The 22,643-nt window shown below is 43.3% G+C and overlaps 1 protein-coding gene across 2 annotated transcripts in view; it reads right to left on the bottom strand.

Moving 5' to 3' along the window:
* SPAG16 (sperm associated antigen 16) overlaps positions 1-22,643 on the bottom strand; it is a 775,737-nt gene that overhangs the window by 321,940 nt on the left and 431,154 nt on the right. For both annotated transcript variants that reach the window (XM_084819345.1, XM_084819334.1), the window contains exon 12: positions 4,926-5,111. In XM_084819345.1, the coding sequence (XP_084675471.1) occupies positions 4,926-5,111 (186 nt within the window). The remainder of the gene's footprint in view (positions 1-4,925; positions 5,112-22,643) is intronic.

Genomic DNA, 22,643 nt, shown 5'->3' with positions numbered 1-22,643 from the left:
GGAAGGCAACTATTAGATTTTGTTGTGTACTGCCTTCAGAAGGATACCAGTTAATACTTTGACAAACTGTTTTGTTTTTCTGTAGCATTCATTCTATATAGCATTCATTCATTTTCTATATAGCATTTTCTATAGCATTCATATACATTCTTTTCATATGAAAAAAATCCTTATACTGAGTATAAATCTGTACAACAGAATTGAGATTATGTCACTAGAACCTCCTGCCTTTCCTTTGTATATTACTGGACTTCCTGTCTAAATATTTGGTACGAGTTCACATTTCTATTCGAGTACAGTTAGCTCTAAGCCTGATCGGAATCTCTTGACAATGTTGCAATGCTAACATTTAATCTTCTCTATGTCTGCAGCATGCAACTCAGTTCCATGTGGGATCCCTGCTAATACCATTATGGTTGAGCATAATGGTCAGCTCCATCTGTTTGCATTGCCTTTGTCTGAAATCTCATCAGAGCACATCCTACATTGCTGCATTGCTTCTTCAGCACCCACTTACAGGGAAATGTTGCTCTGTTCTGTATAAAGTTGCATTAGGAGCTTTCTGATCATCAGATTCAGCCCTTTCAAAAGTAATGCACAATCTTTAAATCAGCTATCTGCTGATGAGCTACTGAAAAAATGATGGCTTGGCAGCTCAGGCTGAAAGGAAAAGAACTTCTTCTCTGTTGCAATTTAATATGGTTTCTTCCTTGGGAAAGTTCAGTTGAAACCCTGAATACCACATGACTTAGAGTTACAAAAACAAGAAAGTGAAAATTGGAAGTGCCAACACTGTCAGATTGGGACTGTCAAAAGTAATGGTGAAGAGGCTGCAGAAGCTAGAAAGCACATTCCCTCTCGAGTTCAGCTCAAGTCAGCAACACTTGATATAATACCTAGGACACTTTCTCAAGAGAATTTATGTCAGAAAACGTTATATCCTTCACCATCTGGGTTTCTAATTGCATTTTCAAAGTAATTTCATTGCCTGTACTGCAGTAACAAGCTATTGTACAAACAAGCATAATGAAACATGCCACCATAGTACATTACAAGCATTATTTATTTAGTTTAAAATCCAGCTTAAACCACTCATAGAATTTCATTTCATAGATTGCCAGAGGATCCATTCAAAACCAAAACCTTTGTGAACAGCCCCACACACAAAACGAAATTGTGTGGAATCGCTGAGGGCTGGGTCCAGCCAGAGTTAATCCCGGGTTTAACTCTCCCAGTGAAATCAACAGAACTGTCAATCGCTTAACTTTGGATGGATTTTATCCTATGTCTGCCAAATATCTGTGGGTTATTCTCACATAGAGTAGTAGGCAGTGCTGTACTGTAGCTGATTGGAATGGATACAGGTCAATTATTGTCACTGATCAGTGTGCAGGCACTTTGAGGGAGCTTTAAAGTAACAGCACCTGAGTGTTTGTCATACTGTTAAAAAAAAGATTAGCAAGGTTACAATTAGCATGTGTTAAAGTACTCTTTAGTCTGATTTATTTATTTATTACATTTTCCCCATCCCTCCTCCACAGAGCTCAAGTAGCATACATCATTCTCTCCCATCCCTGTGAGGTAGTTTAGGGCTGAGTAAGTATTTGAACCTGAGTTTCCCCAGTCCTATTCCAACACTCTCTGATCATTAGACCATACTGACATTCAGTGTTAATTCTTGATGTTGCAAATTTTTAGCCTTCAAGTGGTTCTCTGATTTTATCATGTGATTACACATTTACAAAAGCTACTCATTCAGTGTAACTGACAGATAAACTTGAATTGTGGCAATTTTGCTCTCAAAAACTAAGGAAGCCAAAGAACTCAGTAAGCCCCTACACAAGCTAGAGAAATTATGTGAAATGAATGGTCCCCCACAAATAGGGTGGAGAATTTTGAGAGTTTATTTGTGCACAGCTCTAGTCTAAATTCACTCTATCTACAGACAGAGGAGTATTCAAATATGTAACTACTCCCACCTACTGTTTGAAGTGGTACAGTCCTGGCAAAATTTTAATGATGTTCTGATGGGCTGGATCTTAATTCCAAGTAAACATGGATAGGACTGGGCTGTCTCTCAGAAATGATTTAATAGATTGGTATTGTACTGATATGTGCACATCATGGACACCATAGAAATACTGGTCATGAATCATTATAAATATAAATCGTAAATTATAAATCCTGAAGCACAATCCTGAATTACATACTAAAAATGAAACATTAAGTAATCTTCTGAACTATGCCAGTTTACATAAATACAGGGGCTCTAAAAATATGTGACACATGATAGCTGGAGTATATTCCAACCAGTGGAGGCTGGTGGCCTGGGTTTTGGCAGGGCAGTGATTCCATTCTGGGTTTTAGTTAGAACCAGCCAGAACTCTAAAGATGCTATCCAAGGTGCTGCGCCCTATCCCCACAATGGGTTCAGCACCTTGGATAGCACATTTAGAGGTCTGGCTGGTTCTAACAAAAACCCAGAATGGAATGACCGCCCCTCCAAAACTGAAGCCACTAGCCTCCACTGATTCCAATCCATAATAAAATTTATGTTGTGAAGAATTTAATTATTTGTGGTGATGATTATATGCATCATAAGGAATACAACCTATGAAAGTCTTTGTAAATATGAAGAGCATATGCAAATACAGCAAACAGTCCTATAATTTATTTTAATGAGAAAATGCAAATTTATTCCCAATAAATTATTGAAATGCTTTTTATTATTCAGCCAGTATGAATCCCCATCTACTACCCTTGACTCTTAAGACAATTTCACGGAAGCATGAGTAGGTATAAACCAGAGTATTTATAAATTCTCTGCCCTGGGCACCAGGCCAGGATATCTGCTTAATCCTCTTATTAACTGTCCATTAGAAGGAAGCTTTGATAAAAATTAAGATGCCTTTTTCCAGGCCATATGAAGAATGTGCAAGGTTTCAGTCATATGCGCAGCAATCACCGAGAAAGGAAACACGACTTTTAAGACCCAGGCATGTAGATCACTTGAGGAGCAAGTAATATGCTGGGATGGAGCACGACTGTCAGCAGAATCACAACCTATGGCTTTCTGTCAGCATCACAAGTGAACCAAAATATCACATCTGCACAATTAGGTTACTGGCATTATTATGTTGTCATTGCCAGATAGAGTGCAACTTATTACATAGCTCAGAAATGGGCAAAAAATAGGACAGGAGGTGGCAAAACTGAGGGGTTATTTTCTATACATGGTTTACTCCCCACAACCTACCAGAACTCAAGCACAAGGTTTAAAAGAAGTAGAAACGGTACTCTTTCCTGAGTATCACAGGACTGCTAGAGCAGGTTACACCAGAGAGATCAGGTGTAATTAGGATACCTGGTACTGATCTGTAAGGATCTTAGTTTAATGGATGGATTAGAAGGCACCATGCATAGCCCACCTGGGCACAGGCCCTGGATCTTCTGAGCAGCCCCAATTGCCATCATCTGCTTTAATTAGGGATGTCAGAGAATTCTGCCACAGACCCCAATGAGGCCGGATTCCAAGAATCCGGCCCCACTGGGGACCATGGTGTAATGGAGCACTCACCTCTGTGCCCCTCTGGAATCGTTCCAGGCTGGCTCCTCCACGTGGTGATGCTGTGGAGCCAGCCGCTGGCTCCGCAGCACTGGTGATACGGCCAGCTGCCATTGCCATGCCGTATCGCTGTGCTAAGTCCGGACGCAAATGGTGTCTACTACGCCATTTGCATCCCTGTTTTCACGTGATAGGCTACGCAAAATATATTTATGTAGATATTCGAGTAGCCTATCTTGTGAAAACAGGGATGCAAATGGCATCCACGACGCCATTTTGAAAATTTGCTAGTTTACTGAGAGACACCTCTAGGTTGTCTGTAATTTTCAGAACAATGGTACAAAAGGAACATAGGGAGGTAAGTATGTCCTCTTTTGGAGACCTGCAAAATGTCAAGGTTATCCTTGCACAAAAACCCCTGGAGCTATAATTCTGCAATTTAGCAGACATGATCTCCTCTGATGGGGCAACAGATCCTGAAATTTTCATCCATTCTTCCAAGGAATAAACACTTATTGGCAGTTCCCTTTAAAAGTAAAGCAAAATATAAAGGCACATAGCACAAAAACCCCTGCACCTATTTTTCTGACAGTAGCAGGTGTAATCCTCTCCTAAGGGGCAAGTATGCCTGCAACTATCATCTAGTTCTGACCAAGAGAAAAAAAGTTACAATGGGTTTTTCTTTTATTTCCCATGATAGTCAACAGGAAGCATAAAGACTCAGTTTTCCAAATCTTGACTTGAGTTTGGTACTGAACTGAAGTGGACTGACTCTAAATTGGCCCAAGCAGAAGCAAGATGTTCTCCAAACTGCTGAATCAGGGTCTGAGTTGAAGGGGGGAGGGATTGAGTGCATACCTCTAATATATGTATGTATGTATGTATGCATGCATGCATGTATGTATGTATCTATTTATCTACACACACACACACACACACATATATACCCCTGCTTCGAGTTGGATAGCACATGCAAATTTGTGTTATGGGCCTGTGTCCTGGATCTTTTAAAAACCTAGCAATGCCCCTGGCACCATGTATGAAAAATCAGTTAACACTTAAAATATCCTTTGCAATATAACTGTTTGAGTACATCAGTGTGGTATAATAATTTTTTCTTTGTTTACATTGATTATTTTAGAGGATTATAATTAATAATGCATACTACATTGGTGGGGTTTTTGATACCTTGTTAATAAAATTATTTAAAAAACCCAAATGAATACAAAAGATCCCTTCCAGTTCTCTAGAATCACCCTCAATTAATCTTTGTTTAGTCTAAAAATACTACGTGCTTTTCCACCTATTTATATTCTATCATCAAGAATGAACATACAGATGTTTATAAATAGCTACATACCTGTTTAGGTCCCATACTTTGCTAGTTTTATCCATAGAGGCAGAAGCCACAAAATCTCCACATGAATGCCAGGAGCAGTCCCACGCAGCATAGTTGTGACCTTCTAAGGTCAGAATGCATCCGCCCTTTGTGAAGTCCCATATTCGAACTGTTGTATCACCACTTGAAGTGACCAATTTTGTTCCGCTGTTGTTGGAAATAAAAAGTCAGGGTCACTTGAAGATTCTTAGACAGATTTTCAGCAAAACTCCCTAGGCCAATATGATGAATGTCTGTATTTTCCATCTCTTAAAAGAATTTGTATGGCATTATGAAATATTAATCTGCTTTGGAATCTCCATGAGGACTTCTTGTAGTAGCTTATTCGATTGCGACACTTCTTGAAATTGAATCTAAAATTAGTGTTAAAACAGTTCTGTGCTATTTGCAATTACGTTTATGAACAGCAACACTCAACATTTGTGTAGTACTTTAAGTGTTCAAAACAATTAATGTAACTTCTACAACTACCCCATAAGGGCCAGTATTATTATCCCCATACTGCAGGTGCAGAGCTGTGGCTGAGAGTTCATTACAGAGGTGAGCGAGATGCAAACTAGGGGCATTTTGATTTACAACTTAGTTTCAGGAGCTTGCAGGAAAGATTAGGGGCAGCTTGAGAGAAGCTTACAAGCCTCAGTGAGATTTCAGTGATATCTAGAGCACAACAGGGTGCAAATTCTAGAGTTGGGCTTGCAGAGGGGAGTGTGTGTGTGTGTCTGTCTGTGTTACATTTATATTTTAAAACAAATAATTTGTTTTAGCCAAGGGCACTTCCAAAGTTATAAGAAGAAATGAATATGTTAAAAATTATTTCCATCATAAATTAAAATGTCAACCAAGCTATCGCTCTAAATATATATTCTAAATATAAATTAAATATTTATATTTATAATATATATATTCTAAATATAAATTAAAATGTCAATCAAGCTATCGCTCTTTCCGCCCAAATGTATTTCAGGGAGAGAGAAAGAAAAATCCAAATTTCTAGTTAGATGTACATGTTCAGTCTTCATGCATTAGTATTACTATGTAGAGTGTTTAATATAAGCCTTTATGTGGAGTGTTTAATAAAGGTATTATCACTTTAACAGAAGCGGAGAATTAAATTCATTAGCCTATATGGAGTGTAACTGGGCACTTTCCCAACAGCACCTTACACCACAGTCCAGAACTATTAACCTGCCATTCACGCTGCAGAGACCTCCCTTTCCTTCTCCCAGTCTCCTCCAACCTCATAAAATGGTTGCCCATGGTTACACTTTAAAAAAACCCAGAAAAATAATTTAAACTTAAATAAGATGGTGCTAGAAATATCTCCGCTTTTTGATCCATCATAAAAGAGGACAGTATGTTACTATATTATTAATAATGCCACAGACAAAGACAAGTTAAAATAGACTTTGAAACGGCTTCATTTATTTTAAAGTGCTGCAAAACATGGATGTAAAAATGATGGTACTTTTACAAATATTATTTAAAGATATGAAACATTATCCAAAGCAACTTAATTTTTTTCAAAGGAAGTAAATCAGGATTCATTTGCAGACATTTCTTTAGACTGCTATTCCTCTGACAGGGAGGTTTCATTAGGATAGTGCAATAAATCATGTACTTATACTACACTGATATAAATGTCAAAAAAATGTCATTCATAGAGTGCGGTGTCCCAAGGTGGTACATACCCAAGATTATTACAGTACAATCTTATGTATGTTTTTTGGGAATTAAGTCCCACTGTGTTCAATAAGACTTACTACTAGAGATGTGTGCAAAGGATTGCAGCCTTAGTTTATCAACCTGAAGTTTTGAGATGGGGAGAGAGATGCTGAAATTGAGCCCCTGCCCCTGTATGGCTAGTGCAGCAGGGCTATTGCTTCCAGTCTCTCTGATGGTGTGGTAAAAGTTGTTTCAGATAAGCATATTATAAAAATTGGGTTGCTTTCTGAAATGGCAAATGTTTAAGAAATAACAATTGTTATTCTCTGGCAATTAGCTAGTGGCTAACTGCAAGAGAATGCCCCCCCCCATCAGCTTCTGCATCCCACACTGAACTTGCATGCTGCTGTTTGAGACAGATGGCGACATGAGAAGCCGCATGAGATAATGACCATATCAATAATGGAATACTCAGCCTACTGGAGTCGGCAAAGCTATTAGCTTCCACTAAGAAGCTGGCTTTATTCGCTTATATTTAAAGTGCAGAAAATAACATGGTGTTCAGTCTAATATAGGAAATGCATTATGATAAATTATTTATTAAATCCAAAATGTTGAGAAGTTTCTGAAATATTTCCTCCAATATTTTCCTAAATCAAACATATCCAAGGAAACAGATGAGCTCCGCATTAAAGGCTGATAATCTCTGGCTCTAATAAACCAGTAGACAAAACTGTTTCCCAGAGATTAGGGCATTCTGCTTCAAAAGGGTTGAAATTAAAAGTTTATGAAGTGAGAGTAGAAGTGCTGACCTCAGCTGTCAGAACACGACATTGCTAGAGGAAGAAATGTGTGCAGGCTGATGCCTAGTCAGTTCTCCATTGTTTTGTAAAGCCATGTTCATTAAAGAAATTGGTTGCTATCTCCCTCTTTCTTTTGAAACAGACTGAACATTATTTAATCTGTATTTAATCCAAGTTTTCACAAATGGTGGAGGCTGCCCCTCAAGAAGTGAGGAGGGATGCAAGACCATCCATACTTGCCTCCAGATCTCCCCCTACCCAAGCTCTTCCCATCTGGCCATGCCTTAGCTCCACCCAATACCCAAGCACCTCCCACGTGCGCCACCTACTAAACTGTCTCCCCTGAGCCATACAGTGGGGTTAGGGATGTCAGAGAATTCCGCCACGGATCTTGGTGGGGACGAATGCCAGTGCATTCGGCCCCCCGAAATCCATGGTGGAACGAAGCCCCCTGCCCCCCCCATGAAAGGTGCACAAAACGGAGCACTTACCTGCTCCCGTCCGCGCTGACTTGCGAATGGCGTCTGCGGCTGCCATTCGCTTCCTCATTATAGCCCTGATAGGCTACGTAAATAATTACGTAGCCTATCACGGCGAACGCAGGGATGCCATTTGCGTCCCTGCAGAGGCCATGATAGGCTACGTAAGTATTTACATAGCCTATCACGGCAAAAAACAACAACAACAGCGGACGCAAATGGCTGCAGCTACAGCAGCTGCCATTTGCATTCCCTTTTTTTTCGTCGTAATAGCCTACGTAAATATTTACGTAGCCTATCATGGCAAAATACAGGGATGCAAATGGCAGCGGCTACGGCAGCTGTCATTTGCGTCCTTGTAGGCTGCCCAGAGGCCGGATGTCCAGCTGCGGGCAGCCCTGGCTGGCGGCTTCGCCGAATCTCCACAGAGCAGAGCTGGCCGGAGAGAATTTCGGGGGGAAGGACGGAGCGCCTCCCCCCCACTGCGAATGTCACCATTCGAAAAGCTAGGTGACTTTCGTACATCCCTAATTGGGGTAGGGCCCATGCATGAGAAATCAACACAGACTATTTGCAGATTTTAGTTGCTTCAGATCAGAGAATTGCATATATTTTTAAGACGTGTGTGTGCATGTATTATACAACACCCATATTAAAAAGATATATATCACAGGGTGCCCAGTAATAACCACTATTCCCTCAGGAGTTAATTAATCCAGAAAACAAACAATATACTTCGGATCTGTACTCTAAACCACTCAAACAGATCAGAAACCCTACTTGAGCATACACACGAATGAAAAAGATGAAGTCCCTTTGGAAAAGATCACACAGTATGGTTATAGAGGTCTATTGAATTCTGATCTATGTTAAGTGGCACATTTTGTGTGTTTCTAAATTCATCTTAAAACTAACATCTAAATTTTTGGTCTTCTAAACAGATAATACTGCACTGCTTGGTTCACACTCTCTACTGTTTGTCAGTCCTCTTCTAAGTCTCTTGTCCCCCCACCCCCTAAAGCATACATAAAACAGATCGAATAAACTTCCATCTCAGACCACAGGAATATGAATGGTGACTCAGCATGTAGGGAATACGTCTAGTCATTCAGAAAATACCACACACATAATCTAGTATTACATGATCTATCATGATATAGAACTGGGGAAAGGGAAAGACATAGAAACAGATTCTCCCACCCTCAAACCTATGCAGCACCAGCAGTGACCAATCTGTTTCTATATTTCAGCTCCTACCTCCAGCATGCCTTTTCCTCTGAATAAAACCAAATCCACCAAAAAAAAGTGTTTTTCATTACAGACATAGTGGGTTCAACACAGAGCACACTGAAAGCTGGCTTTCAAACTCAGCAACTCTTCCCACAGGCTACCAAGCAGACTCTTCCAACCAATCAAATATTTTAAAAAAGAGGAAGAAAAGTACTCTAGGTTTTTCTTCTTTTCTTTTTCCTCCTCCTCCCGTTTTGCTTTTACTGTTCACAAAGAAACAGGACAACCTCATTTAGGGCACAATCATATTACGATGATTGTAAGCCCCCAAATTCAGAGGCTTATGCTCATCCTATGCAGAGCAGGATGAGTGGTGGAGGCGATGTTTGTTTCCCTGTCCTCATGCCTTGCATTTTCACTAGATGGACCTTTTTGCCTGGAGAAGCCCCTGTATAGCTCGTATCCTGGCCTCTCCAGCCTCCTCCCCTACCCATGCCCCCCTTTCCCCCTCTCTGAGGTTGCATTCCTGACCTCAGAAAGGCAGCCGACGTGGCTCTTTCTGCTCTGGCTGCAAGGGGGAGATGGTGAATTTCCCCCTCTGACATCGGAGCACTGTCTCTGGCCTCATATCTGGTGGCAACCACCCCAGAGCCCAATGAGAACTGAGCATGCTCAGTAGCCACAGAATGTCGTCTGTCGGTTGGAAAAGGGAGGGGGGTTGAGAGAAAGTGGAATGGCCTGTCAGAGGAGGCCATGACTTCTATTAAGAAGGAAGAATACATTACAACATTTTGTTGCAAGTCCCACTTGTTCCTTCCAAAATTAAACTCAGGTGGCTGAGTACTGATCAGCTTAGACAAAGGTTTCTACATACACATGTATCATGACTCTTCGCATTAGGTGGCCAAAATATTTGAGCTTCAGCTTCAGTATGTGTCCTTCCAATGAGCAGTCAGGGCTGATTTCCCTTAGGATGGACTGATTTGACCTCCTTGAAGTCCAGGGGACTCGTAAGAGTCTTCTCCAGCACCACAGTTCGAAAGCATCAATTCTTCGGCGCTCAGCCTTCCTTATAGTCCAGCTCTCACAGCCATACATTACTACTGGGAAAACCATAGCTTTCATTAGGCGGACCTTTGTTGGCAAGGTGATGTCTCTGCTTCTTACTATGCTGTCTAGGTTTGCCATAGCTTTCCTCCCAAGGAGCAAGCGTCTTTTAATTTCATGGCTACAGTCACCGTCTGCGGTGATCTTGGAGCCCAAGAAAGTAAAATCTGTCACTGCTTCCATTTCTTCCCCTTCTATATGCCAGGAAGTGATGGGGCCAGATGCCATGATCTTTTTTTTATGTTGAGTTTCAAACCAGCTTTTGCACTCTCCACTAGGGATAGTGGAGAATTCCACCACGGATTTCAGTGAGGCCGAATGCACTGGCATTCAGCCCCCCGAAATCCGTGGCGGAACGGCCTGCCCTCCGCCCCCCCGCAGATTCCCCCCAGGATGAGGCTCACCTGGGGCGGATGTTCCAGATGGCGATGGGTCTGGCAGCGACCAGCTGCCACGGCCACCATTTGCATCCTGGTCTTTGCCGTAATAGGTATTTACGTAGCCTATCATGGCAAGCCAAGCAAAAAAGCAAACAAACAAACAGTGTGTGCAAATGGCGGTGGCTACAGCCCACTATGCTATTTGCATTCCCCTTTTTTTTCACCATAATAACCTACATAAACGTAAGCTAAAACGGCGAAAAATAGGGAATGCAAATGGCGGCCGCTGTAGCCGCCGCCTCCCTTTGTGTATTCCGTTTTCTTTGTTTTTTGCCTAGCCGTGATAGGCTACGTAAATACTTAAGTAGCCTATCACGGCAGCCTGGCTGGACGCAAATGGCGGCCGCTATGGTGGCCGCCATTTGCGTCCGCAGCAGCCCGTCCGTGGCTGGAACTCCGGCTGCAGACGGCCCTGGCCAGCTGCTCTGCGGAGCCATCATGGAGCGGAGCCAGCCGTACAGGATTCCGGGGGGAAGACCAGATCGCCTCCCCCCCGTCAAGGATTCCAGGGGGAGGGATGGAGAGCCTCCCCCTCCACCGTGAATCAATTCCCTGAAAAGGTAAGTGACTTTCTTACATCCCTACTCTCCACTTTCACCCTCAACAAGAGGCTCGTTAGATCCTCTTCGCTTTCTGCCATTAGGGTGGTATCGTCTGCGTATCTGAGGTTGTTGATAATTCTCCCGGCAATCTTAATTCCGACCTGTGATTCATCCAACCCAGCGTTTCTCATGATGTATTCCGCATATAAGTTAAATAAGCAGGGCGACAATACGCAGCCATGTCGTACTCCTTTCCCAATTTTGAACCAATCATGGAACCAATCGGTTGTTCCATGTCTGGTTCTTAATGCTGCTTCTTGGCCCTCGTACAGGTTTCTCAGGAGACAGGTAAGGTGGTCTGGTACTCCCATCTCTTTAAGACTTTGCCACAGTTTGTTGTGATCCACACAATCAAAGGCTTTAGCATAGTCAATGAAGCAGAAATAGACATTTTTCTGGAATTCTCTTGCTTTCTCCATGATCCAGTGAATGTTGGCGATTTGCTCTCTAGTTCCTCTGCCTCTTCAAAACCCAGCTTATACTTCTGGTCGTTCTCGGTTCACATACTGCTGAAGCCTAGCTTGTAGGTTTTTGAGCATAACCTTGCTGGCATGGGAACTGAGCACAATTGTACGGTAGTTTGAACACTCTTTGGCATTGCCCTTCTTTGGAACTGGAATGTAAACTGACCTTTTCCAGTCTTGTGGCCACTGCTGAATGTTCCAACTGTGTTGGCATATTGAGTGCAGCACTTTAACAGCATCATCTTTTAGGATTTTAAATAGCTCAGCTGGAATACCGTCATCTCCGCTAGCTTTGTTGTTAGCAATGCTTCCTAAGGACACTTGACTTCACTCTCGAGGATGTCCGGCTCAAGTTCAGTGACCACACTATCATGGCTATCAGGGACATTCAGATCTTTCCTGGATAGTTCTTCTGTGTATTCTTGCCACCTCTTCGTAATCTCATCTGCTTCTGTTAGGTCCCTGCCTTCTTTGTCCTTTATCATGCCCGTCTTTGCACAAAACATTCCCTTGAGATCTCCGATTTTCTTGAAGAGATCTCTAGTCTTTCCCATTCTGTTGTTTTCCTTGATTTCTTTGCATTGTTCATTTAAGAAGGCCTTCTTGTCTCTCCTTGCTATTCTCTGGAACTCTGCATTCAGTTGGATATATCTTCCCCTTTCTCCCTTGCTTTTCGCTTCCCTTCTTTCCTCAGCTACTTGTAAAGCCTCCTCAGACAGCCACTTTGCTTTCTTGCATTTCTTTTTCTTTGGGATGGATTTAGTTGCTGCCTCCTGAACAATGTTACGGACCTCCATCCATAGTTCCTCAGGCACTCCGTCTATCAGGTCTAATCCCTTAAATCTATTCCTCACCTCCACTGTATATTCATCAGGGATATGATTTAGGTCATACCTGAATGGTTTAGTGGTTTTCCCTACGTTCAATTTAAGCCGAAATTTTGCAATAAGAAGTTCATGATCTGAGCCACAGTCAGCTCTAGGTCTTGTTTTTACTGAATGTATACTGCTTCTCCATCTTTGGCTGCAAAGTACATAATCAATCTGATTTCGATATTGACCATCTGGTGATGTCCATGTGTAGAGTCGCCTCTTGTGCTGTTGGAAAAGAGTGTTTGCTATGATCAGCGTGTTCTCTTGGCAGAACTCTATTAGCCTTTGTCCTGCTTCGTTTTGTACACCAAGGCCATGCTTGCCTGTTATCCCGGTGATTTCTTGACTTCCTACTTTAGCATTCCAATCCCCTGTGATGAAGAGGACATCTTTTTTTGGTGTTAGTTCTAGAAGGTGTTGTAGGTCTTCATAGAACCAATCAACCTCAGCTTCTTCGGCCTCAGTGGTTGGGGCATAGACTTGAATTACTGTGATGTTGAATGGTTTGCCTTGGATTCGTACTGAGGTCATTCTATCATTTTTGAGATTGTACCCCAGTACTGCTTTTCACACCCTTTTGTTGACTATGAGTGCTACTCCATTTCTTCTAAGGGATTCTTGCCCACAGTAGTAGATATGATGGTCACCTGAATTAAATTCGCCCATGCCTGTCCATTTTAGTTTGCTGATTCCCAAGATGTCGATGTTCAGTCTTGCCATCTCATGTTTGACCACCTCCAGCTTACCTTGATTCATTGACCTTATATTCCAGATTCCTAAACAATATTGTTCTTTACAGCATCTGATTTTCTTTTCACCACCAGACACATCCACAGCTGAGTGTCCTTTCAGCTTTGGCCCAGCCACTTCAATCTTTCTGGAGCTACTTGGAAATACCCTCTGCTCTTCCCCAGTAGTATATTGGACACCTTCTGACCTGAGGGGCTCATCCTCCAGCATCATATCTTTTAGCCTTGTGATACGTTCGATGGGGTTTTCTTGGCAAGAATACTGAAGCGGGTTGCCATTTCCTTCTCCAGTGGACCACATTTTGTCAGAACTCTCCACCATGACCTGTCCGTCTTGGGTGGCCCTGCACGGCATAGCTTGTGGCTTCACTGAGTTACGCAAGCCCCTTTGCCACAACAAGACAGTGATCCATGAAAGGGTGGGGATGTGTGCTGTGAGGTTAAAAATAATGCTCTCATTCACAAACTGTACAGAGATGTTTCAAAAGGATAGGAAGGAAATGAATACCTTTATCCCTCTTCTAGTCTCTAAATATGTACTCCCTCATAAAATGTTCTGATTTGGGGTTAGCAGGGCACAGCTGGGGGTTGCAAGAAGGTGGAAGAAACAAAGGGGATCCCTTACCTACCTGTGAAATTCACCCACCCCCACTGGGCAGTACTGTAAGGCTCCTGTTCGAGGCTGGTTGGAGACCTGAATAGGAGCATTACTCTTACAGGATGGGGAGACACTGCAGTATTTTCTTGAAGATTTCACTTGTATCTTACTTCCATGGTAAAGCTACAAAAATGGGAGGGGGGAATGCTGCAGGTAGGAGATGGTCTCTACTAATGGCAAAGGCTCCCACCCTTACCCCACCCCACAACTATTTATTTATTTACTGTACTTTTAAATTGCCCAGTAACAGAAGTCCTCTGGGTGGTGTACGATACAAAAATAATTAAAATAGCTGGGGATTGGAATGCCCCCCCCCCCCCCAATCTGCAGAATTGCCATGTGCATGCTTCCCTTATGCTTTGGGGGAAATACCATTGTTATGGAATGTTCATGTTTGAAACATAAACAGCACAATAGGCCAAAATACATGTGGGCCTGTTCACTGCAGGGAAGACTGTAAGCAGTACTGTCACTGCTGGTCAATTTTTAGGCTAAAATGTGAGTGGAAGGGAATGAAAGAATAGTAATCACACATCATTTTATAACTATTTATTTACTGAATTCTCCACTGATGGCTACAAGGTGGAAAAACCAAAGCAATGAATACCATAGATTTTAAGACTCATTTTTGTTTGAATTATTCCTTCATTATTAATTACTTTAACAAGACAGTAAAAATGTAAGAAGTGTTCCTCTTCGGGTTTTTTGTTTCCCACTCAGCATTTCTAATCTGAAAAGACTTATTATGTATGCAGTGTGTTTTATCTATTGTTAGCAGCAGTGCTTCACATATTAACGTAAAATAGGTTCCATTAGATGTAGCCCCCTGTACAATTTCCAGGAATCCAGGGTGGATTTTCTTTTTCATACCTAATGTATTGATGTTTATAATTCTGAATATTTTTTTTTCTGATGTATGCTGAAAAATTATAAAGACCTTGTAAATTAGCAGGACAGAAATATTTTAGAATAGAAAGAGATGAGTCATCAATTAGCTGTCACTATTTTGTTCTGGATTATTAAACCACACTTTGGTAGAACTAACTAGCTCTCAGTGTTGCTGTTCTCATCCCTCTAACAGATGAGGACAGTGTCTAGCTAAAACTGTATTCAACTTGGAATAGTTTTTCAGCATGGAGAATACCAGCAGTCAGGCACCCATCCATTCTGCCTGGATACAGCTCCAGCTGAGAGCCTCCCTCCCTCCTGCTACCATGGGCTGATCTACATTGCACCCGCCATCGCAATGAATTCGATGTCCCATTAAACTCTCGCATTAAAACGTGATTATTCACACTCACCCGTTTTCCCCCTTGCAGTGCTTCAATGAATGCGCAAGCTCGGTTTACACTCAAGCAGCGCTGTGCGGTTTTCCTGCGCACGCTTGTCTGATCTCAGATGCTAAGCGGGGTTGGCCCCGGTCAGTAGTTGGATGGGAGACCGCCTGGGAATCAGGCTTCCTGCACTGAGCAGGGGGTTGTTCTATCCCTTCAAATGAGACTACGTTTTACCCCCTCCTATCCCCAGCTCCGGATGTTTTCTAAAAATTAAGGCATTATCCTCGCAGAATCGGGGCTTCTTCGCGATGCTTTTTTAATGAAAATTTTTTTTTTCTAATTTTCTTCACAACTTCGAACCTTCGAAGATCATGCCTGAATTAGGGAAAAAAACATCGTGGAGAAGCCCCGATTCTGCGAGGATAGCGCCTTAATTAAAAACACACACATCCAGAGCGGGGGATAGGAGGGGGTAAAACTTAATCTCATTTGAAGGGATACAACAACCCCCTGTTCAGTGCAGGAAGCTTGATTCCCAGGTGGTCTCCCATCCAACTACTGACCAGGGCCAACCCTGCTTAGCTTCCAAGATCAGACAAGCGTGTGCACATCCAGCCTTTGCTTGTTGCTGAGGAAACGGGGGCTGCTGAGGAAGTTATGCGATCAGTAGCCAGAAGACGACATGGGGCCATCGAGAGTTCTGATTGGACAGGAGGGAAATACAAACACCGCTGTATATGGACAGGCAGGGGAGGGGACTACAACCGGATATTGTAACGAAGGCAGAAAATCAGAGCACTTTAAGGGGAAATGCCGGGATATTAGGGTATTGAAAGCGGGAGCACGGAAGTGGGAAATTCTGGTTCCAATTCGAGGCGGGTACTGCGTAGTGTGAAAGGCGGGTGGTGAAACCTCATTGGAAGCGAAAAAGGTGGTAAGTGTAGGGATGGACGAAAGGGACTTACCTGGTCCTGCAGCTTGCTTCGCGGTGGGGGGGAGGCGCTTCAGTTCTCCCCCCGAAGTTCAGGCGAGGGGGGGGAGGCGCCCCATCCCTCGCCGCCAAAATTCAGGACGGGGAGGACCGCCCCATCTACCCAGCCACGAAAAAAAAAAGTAAAGTAAAAAAACAAAAACACACACCCGTGATAGGCTACGTAACGATTTACGTAGCCTATCACAGCTAGATTTCCAAAGTCAGCCGTGATAGGCTACGTAAATCATCACGTAGCCTATCACGGGTGACTTTGAAAAAAAAGAAGCGCGTACGCAAATGGCGGTGCCCATGGGGCGCCGCCATTTGCGTTCCTTAGTTTGGCACGTCTAGTCTACATAAAGATTTACGTAGACTACAGCGAAAATAAGGGCACGCTATTTGCGTTGCCCTTATTTTCGCCGTAGTCTACATAAATCTTTATGTAGACTAGATGTGCCAAACTAAGGAACGCAAATGGCGGCGTCCCATGGGCGCTGCCATTTGCGTACACGCTTTTTTTTTTTCAAAGTCAGCTGTGATAGGCTACGTAAACATTTACGTAGCCTATCACAGTGTTTTTTTAAAAATCTAGCCGTGATAGGCTACGTAAATCCTTACGTAGCCTATCACATTTGTTTATTTGTTTGTTTTACTTGGAAGTGGCGGCGGTGGCAGCCGGTCGGAAGACCGGCCGCCACCATGGCACCGCCGCCGGAGCCGCTGCCGCTGCCAGGGACATTTGAGCAAGGTAAGTCCCGTCCCGGGGGGGCGGGGGGGTGGCAGACCGTTTCTCCACCAATTTCGGGGGGCCAAATGCGCTGGCATTCAGCCTCCCAGAGATTCGTGGAGAAATTCTCTCACATCCCTACTGAATATGCTTTTTTCTTCCTCCCTCCCAGACCAGATCTAGATGGCAACAGAATGTGAAGCACTTTCATGGTTAATGTGGATTTTCATGAAATCAGCTTTGGTCCGTCAGGGACATATGTAGCCAGTAGGGATGTCAGAGAATTTTGCCACGAATCTCGGGGAGGCCGGATGCCAGCGCATTCGGCCCCCCGAAATCGGTGGCAAAACGGTCTGCCCCCCCTGCCCCCCCCCCGGGACGGGACTTACTTTGGGCAAATCTTCCTGGCGGCGGCGGCTCCGGCAGCGGTTCGGTGGCGGTTCAGCAGCAGCAGCGGTGGCGGCCGATCTTCCGACCAGCTGCCGCTGCCACCATTTCCAGTAAAAAAAAAGTGATAGGCTACGTGAAGATTTACGTAACCTATCATGGCTAGATTTTAAAAAAATACCGTGATAGGCTACGTAAATGTTTACGTAGCCTATCACGACTGAGTAAAAAACAACAACAACAATGCATGTACGCAAATGGCGGTGCCATTTGCGTTCCTTATTTTAGCATGTCTAGTCTACGTAAACATTTACATAGACTGCTGCGAAAATAAGGGGAACGCAAATAGTGTAGCGTCTACGCTATTTGCGCTCCCCTTATTTTCGCCATAGTCTACATAAATGTTTACGTTGACTAGACGTGCCAAAATAAGGAATGCAAATGGCGGTGCCCATGGGCGCCACCATTTGCATATGCGCATTTTTTTTTTTACTCAGCCGTGATAGGCTACGTGAACATTTATGTAGCCTATCACAGCTGACTGCAGGGACGCAAACGGCAGCGGTTACGGCCGCTGCCAGTTGCGGACCTGGCTGGCCAGGATTCAGGGGTGAGGGACAGAGCACCTCCCCCCACCTTGAATCAAATTTCGTGAAAAGGTAAGTGACTTTCCTACATCCCTAGTAGCCAGAAAATACAGTACCTTAAAACGCGCTTTCACAGGTCACACTGCCCGTCAGTCCTCCTTACTTTGGGGATGTGTGGGCAGAGTCCCGCCACTTGCACTGAATGTCACCAAATACATTTGCTGCTGAGCAAATGAGAGGCTTGTTACGTGCCCATGCTCCCCTGCTCAGGGAAGTCTGAAAGCGCTGAATTAAGCTCCTGTGGTTTAGCCCCACACCTCTCCTCTCTCATCCACCATTGGGATATTGTGAAAGATTAAAGATTAAAACTGTGCTTTTATAAATGGCGAAAATAGGCTGCATTCTATCAATGTGTCAAGATGCTATCCTGACACATCGGAATTGTGAGACTGTGCCTTTAAGAAGGGAGAAAACAGGCTGGATTCTATGAATGACTCAAGCCACTAATGGGAAAGCAGCTGGGGGGCAGGGGTGGGATTTTCTCAAAGTCAAGGAGGCAGTGGGGAGGGCAGGTGGTGGCAGAATGGTAGCTCCTTACAGCACCCCTTTGCCAACCCTTTGGCTCACATTCTTGCCTCTGCTCCTTACATCTGAGTAGACTTAGTAGGCTATTCTCCCAACCCCTCTCTCCTGACCAGGCACAGCCAGGTACAAACATGCCCCTAGGCATGCATGCAGGATTTAATTCAGGTGAATGGGTACACTGCAGCTGAAGCACACAGAAGCCACATTTAAGGTAAAATACACGCTAAAAGGACTTTCAGAAAATGCGTGTTTCAGAGGGGGAAGCAGCAGGGTGGCCATGACGTCATGTGTCCTGAACAACCTTGAAGCTGCTTTCCCTCCATGGTAAATCACACAGGTAGATCGGTGACCACTCCCCTTTCCATTTGTGTTGTGTCTTTTAGATTGTAAGCCTGTGGTCAGGATGGAACTATCTTATTTCTTGTCTTTGTAAACTGCCTTGGAAGCCTTTTTGGCTAAAGGGCAGAATTTAAAAAATCTATAAATAAATAAAATGACATTAAACCCCATATAATACTTGTCCTCCATTGTGTTTAGAAGAATTTAACTGAAAACTCTGTAACACATTATCATATCTAAATTTCCACTGATGATCTAAGTGATTCCCTCCGCCTAGTCTTGTAAAAAGCTGCCATTCACAACTAATCAACCACAGATGGCACATTGTGATGCTTGCTGGCTTTGGCTGCAAGGAGTCTCTGAAGTGAAATCTATTGGTTATTCCCTATTAGTACTTACTGGAGAGCAGGGGGCTTACAAAATCCACCCAAGATAAAGAAGGGGGAATGATAACCCATAACTGAACAAAAAATTGTGTGTGTATGTGTGCATGTGCGGACACTGAGTCACCTAACACTCACCTATTTGGCTGTTAGGGTTTCTTCTGTCCCCTGCTTCTTTTTACCAGTAAAACAATGGGCAACATACTTTTATTTATTTATTTTATTCTGATTTAAACATATTTTAATGGAACCTTAAATGGAACCTTTCTTTATTTCCAAGAAACTGTATATATGATCCCAGTTTTTGTTTGGCATATTTGTTATGCCTTGATGTGCTGAAACACTGTTTCTGAGTTTTTAATGGTGGAAAATTTCTTTGGAAATTCAACTAACTTGAAAAATGTGACAACTCAGCCAGGTGGGGCTTCTTCAGACTCTTCTCTAAAGCAGCCAGTGGAGAAAGTAGCCAGTGGTTGCTCAAAAAATACATGACTAGAGATGCAGTAAGTGCCCATTATTTTTGTTTCTGGGAACAAAGAACAGAATGTGGATAAGTGTCCCAGATATAGCAACTATTTGTGAACAATTATGGCAAAGCTGCAGAAAAGGAAGGGGTGGTGACTTGTGAAAGATACTGTAGAATTGTAGTGTACAATTAAATCAGCTGCACTGTAGGGGGAAGGACAGACAATAGCAAGCTGATCTTTGCCTTAAATATGGGTAAATGGTGAGCACTAGTTAGGCAGGATAGTTGCAGAACATATTGCTTTTTGGTACTTTAACTGGGGAATACAGTAAGCAATAGCTTTAATTAGACCAGATGAATGCACACAAGTTGGCCAGTCAATGCTTTCAGCAGAGAACATTAATTAGACTATGTGAATGCACAATAGCTAATTGGTCTTTGCTATGAATGGGGAACATGGTGAGCGCCAATTAGACAAGATAGCAAGAAGCATCTATGCACACATCCCCAGGCCAGGCATGTATTGATGGTGCCATATTATCACCCCACAAGCAGGTCTGTACCTATAGCACATCTCTTGCCGAAATGTGCCTGTGCCATCTATAGCCTTTCCCTATATTGTAAGGCACTAGTGGACTTGAACCAAGGAAAGTAGCAGCAGGACCCAGGTACTTTGATCTCTGTACAACCGCAGCACCTTGTAGGCAGAGGGAACTGCTGATCTTATCGTTGCTGCTCTGTAGTGCCACTCTGAGAATCACTGGAAGGTATACTGCATTTTGTCATCGCGGTCAGATCAGGTGGCCTGGGTAGCTACAGGGGCTCTGCTTCTGCTGGCTTTATATAACTCAGGGGTGAGCAACTCTGCGGGGTCCAGAGAGCAATTTTCTCTTGCTGGACCCCACTGGGGGCCGCACACAAACCTGCTGCAGAAATTGTCACTGTGCTGCCAAATTTTGGAAGCAGAAAACATCTGCAATTCCCCTTTAAAACAAAGCACACAGTGAACACACCCCTTGTTATAAAGGCCAACTGTGCTCCCGAAAGTGTATGATTTGTCATGAAAACAAAGCACCCGCTCCCCACCCACTTCATTTTAAAGGGGAAATGAGGCTTTTTGCCACTGCATTGCCAAAGTTTTGTGGTGTGGCATTTCAGGGGGCAGCAAGGGCCACAAAACAGGCTGGGGGGTCCATACAGACAATGGCCTGCATGCTGCCCCCCCCCCCCCGATATAAGTGTTGCCTCAGTTTGCCTTGCTTGCTATACAAAGCCATGCTGGAAGCCTTGCCTAAATGGCTGCTAGCTCACCTCCCTCCCAGCTATCAGCCTACCCAGCCTTTGTGCTACCAGCCCTAACACACCTATTTGTCCTTTACCTTTAAGGCAGGGGTGGGATATGTGTGGCCCTCCAGAAGTTGCTGGACTGCAACTCCCATTAGCCCTAGCCAGCACAGCCAATAGTGAGGGAGAATGGGAGCTGCAGTCCTGCAATGTCAGAGGGGCCACATATTCCCCATCCCTATGGCACAATTCTCCTTTCTATGGAAATTTTAGAGGTGCAGAGGCCTTCTCAGATTCTGGATCTGGCAATTCTAATAGCAAAAAAAGAAAGCCAGATTTTCTTTTGCCTAGGTACTACAGAAAATGATATTTCAATAAATCCATTAAAAGTAGAAGCCAAACCACAGATGGATTTGTATGGGAAGGGACATTTAGCATTTTAGTTGGAACGGCGGTGGGTGGGGAATAAACATTTTAATCAAATCCATTACCTACATATTGATTTCTCTTTGCCAGGCAGAACCTGCAGAATATTTATAAAGCATATGACATTGAGCCATTTGTCCAAAGATACGAAATTAGTCTGAGTAAAAGCTTAGCTTCTCTTATAATCTCTCAAATTTCACTAAGGGTGCAATCCTATGGGGATAGTCAGCTGCCTCCAAACTTGAGGAACTTCTCCTCCACACTCTAGCCGCCCTGCCTTTGTGGTTAAATAGCCAATTTCAGCTGTCTAGCCGGAGTGAGTTGGATGGGGGGGAGGCTAGACCGTGTGTACGAAGCATTGCAATGGCACTTCTGCTGTCCCCTCCCCTCCCCCACGAACATCCCCTTTTCAGTCACTCCATGCTGCTCTTATGAACAAGGAGTTGGGGATGAACCACGCCGCCTATGAGGTGGTGCGGGAGGGGAATCGGTTTTCTGGGAACCAAGCTCGGAGTGCTGGCTCCGAGCTCGGTTTCCAGAAAATGAAAAATCCTATGGCCATCTAGATGCTGTCTAGCAGCCATAGAATTGTGCCCTAAGGATTGTTGCTCAAAGTGGGATGGGGATGGAGTGAGAGCTCCCCTAAAAAAAATCCCACTTCTTTTCAATGAATGTAATTAAGTTTGCCCTAGTTTGAAACAAAACTTCCTCCTTTTTCTCTTGCTTTGAGCACTGCTTAGCAGTGATTTGTTACTTTGGCTACGAAAAGGCCTTCTGATGGTTAAAATAATGATGTTGAGAACACCAAAAAGAAAGTAGTATCTATCTAGTTGCAAGAAAGGAATTGATTTATTAATCTTATTCATTTGGTTCTAAAATTTTGGTATTGGGATTTCTCTTATTTCAATATGATTTATAGCCAGTTAACACCTAGCAATCCATTTTCTTTGTTTGGAAATCTTTAACAGTTTTGAAAATTTAAGCTATATTCCAGATACAGCATTTGTAAAACTTTCCAGTTGCTAAATATAGCATGAAAACATACAGTATTGGCAGTGTAATCCTATGCGTGCCTACTGAAAAATAAGCCCTATTGAATTTAATGGGACTTACTCCCAGATAACTGTGAATAGGATGGCAGACATAGTCAGAAGTATTTAAACCCATTTTTGTTTAGGG

This window comes from Heloderma suspectum, chromosome 1 (genome assembly GCF_057233095.1).
Source record: "Heloderma suspectum isolate Gila_16-S chromosome 1, 16-S_ref, whole genome shotgun sequence".
In the NCBI taxonomy this organism is placed as follows: Eukaryota; Metazoa; Chordata; class Lepidosauria; order Squamata; family Helodermatidae; genus Heloderma; species Heloderma suspectum.
Note: the sequence above shows the minus strand (reverse complement) of the source record. Positions and strands in the feature narration are given on the sequence as shown.